This window comes from Propithecus coquereli, unplaced genomic scaffold (assembly GCF_000956105.1).
Source record: "Propithecus coquereli isolate 6110/MARCELLA unplaced genomic scaffold, Pcoq_1.0 Scaffold343, whole genome shotgun sequence".
In the NCBI taxonomy this organism is placed as follows: domain Eukaryota; kingdom Metazoa; phylum Chordata; class Mammalia; order Primates; family Indriidae; genus Propithecus; species Propithecus coquereli.
This window is the reverse complement of record NW_012149097.1, coordinates 2040653-2042266: the sequence shown is the minus strand read 5'-3', so window position 1 is coordinate 2042266 and position 1614 is coordinate 2040653. Positions and strand designations below refer to the sequence as shown.

The following is a 1614-nucleotide window of genomic DNA, read 5'->3' as shown; positions in this document are numbered from 1 at the left end:
TATAATTTATATATGATAAAATTTACTCTTTGACATGGTGGAGTTCTGTGAGTTTGGGCAAAAGTATACAAAGTATCGCCACGACCACATTGAAGATAGTGTTTCTATCACCCCAGTTTCCTTAGGCCCTAATAGAAATTTAACCTAAAAATGTGCTTGAGAAAATGTGAATATTTAAATGTCTTTTCTTCAGATATCACATTTAAGCACTTAAATACAAAAGTATTTAAAATATATGAAAGTTATTTTAAGGATATAGCTTTACATGATAATTGTGAGATCACTACCAGCCATACTGTTTCAGTGTTGAATTGTTTAAATACCGGGAAAATTACCGTTTCTGCTTAACTCTCCAATTAAGGAATACTTTAAAATAACATACCATCATGTTGAAGTTCTTTATCTTTGAATATTACAGAAGAAAATTCCACAAGACACAGTGAGGATTTGGGAAGCCAGTTTACAGAAATTTTCATTAAGCAACAAGAAAATGTCACTCTTCTCTTATCCTTATTGGAGGTAAACAGGGAATCTTGCATTTTTTTCCCATCTTAATAGCTTCTTTTGTTATGTTTTTGGATGTTACTAAAGAAGCAACATATACATCCCTTTAAAGATAGTGAAGTTTATTGTTTCATAGTAAGAGATCCACATGCATGTATTAAATATTAATATATAATCTCTTCAAACACTCTGCTTGTTATTTCTATTTTTACAAAATACTATTTTAGCCCATCAGTAACTGTTTGATCAGTTTAATCATTTACGTTAATTCTATTTTCTTTTTATTACTTTAAACTTCTTAAATTACTTTTAAAAAGCTTGCTAAATTTTCGTATTTTACTTGTAGTACCACTTTGAGTTGATTAAAAAATGTTTTTCTTGAAAATGTGAATTATAGATGTTAAATATTTTAAATTCTTATATTGCAGGAGTTTGATTTCCATGTCCGCTGGCCTGGTGTGAAGCTTCTTACTTCTCTTTTAAAACAGCTGGGGCCTCAGGTGCAACAAATTATTTTAGTTAGTCCCATGGGTAAGTGACTTATCTTTATTATATTATTTTGATTAAAAAATGAGGATCATTTCCTAGAATAAGGTACTGAAATGGTGTTAATAAATCATTAATGATTTAAATCACTATTTGCGTTTTTTGTCTGCCAGTATTTTTTACATGTTCACATGTTTTATATGTTCTAGGTGTATCAAGATTGATGGACTTGTTAGCAGATTCCAGGGAAGTTATACGTAATGATGTAAGTTAAATTTGAAAAAGAAATCCAAGAATTTATAGGCTTTTTTTTTTTTTCCTCTTTGTAAGTGAAATCTTTGTTGACTCTTATTCCGAGTTTTAAGAAGTGAGATTTGGAAAGTTGGGGTAATGACCTTTTAAAGTTATTATATACAAAGCCACATTCTTTGTTTCTTTCCTAGCTATCCAGTATTTTGGCTTAGACAAACCGTTTTGCTGTTTAAATTTATTCCTTCCATAAGTTTAGAATTTCTTCTACCATCTGCCAAAAGATTGTATTTTATACCAAATTCTACCTTCACAATTCTCTTTTCCTTCTAGAGTAGAGGAGACATCCCCAGACAATGAACTATATAATCCTTT

General features: G+C 29.9%; 1 protein-coding gene across 2 annotated transcripts in view; it reads left to right on the top strand.

Annotated features, from left to right (window-relative positions):
* Positions 1 to 1614, top strand: part of USO1 (USO1 vesicle transport factor) — a 111197-nt gene that overhangs the window by 47495 nt on the left and 62088 nt on the right. For both annotated transcript variants that reach the window (XM_012650985.1, XM_012650984.1), the window contains exons 5-7: positions 419 to 519; positions 933 to 1035; positions 1200 to 1255. In XM_012650985.1, the coding sequence (XP_012506439.1) occupies positions 419 to 519; positions 933 to 1035; positions 1200 to 1255 (260 nt within the window). The remainder of the gene's footprint in view (positions 1 to 418; positions 520 to 932; positions 1036 to 1199; positions 1256 to 1614) is intronic.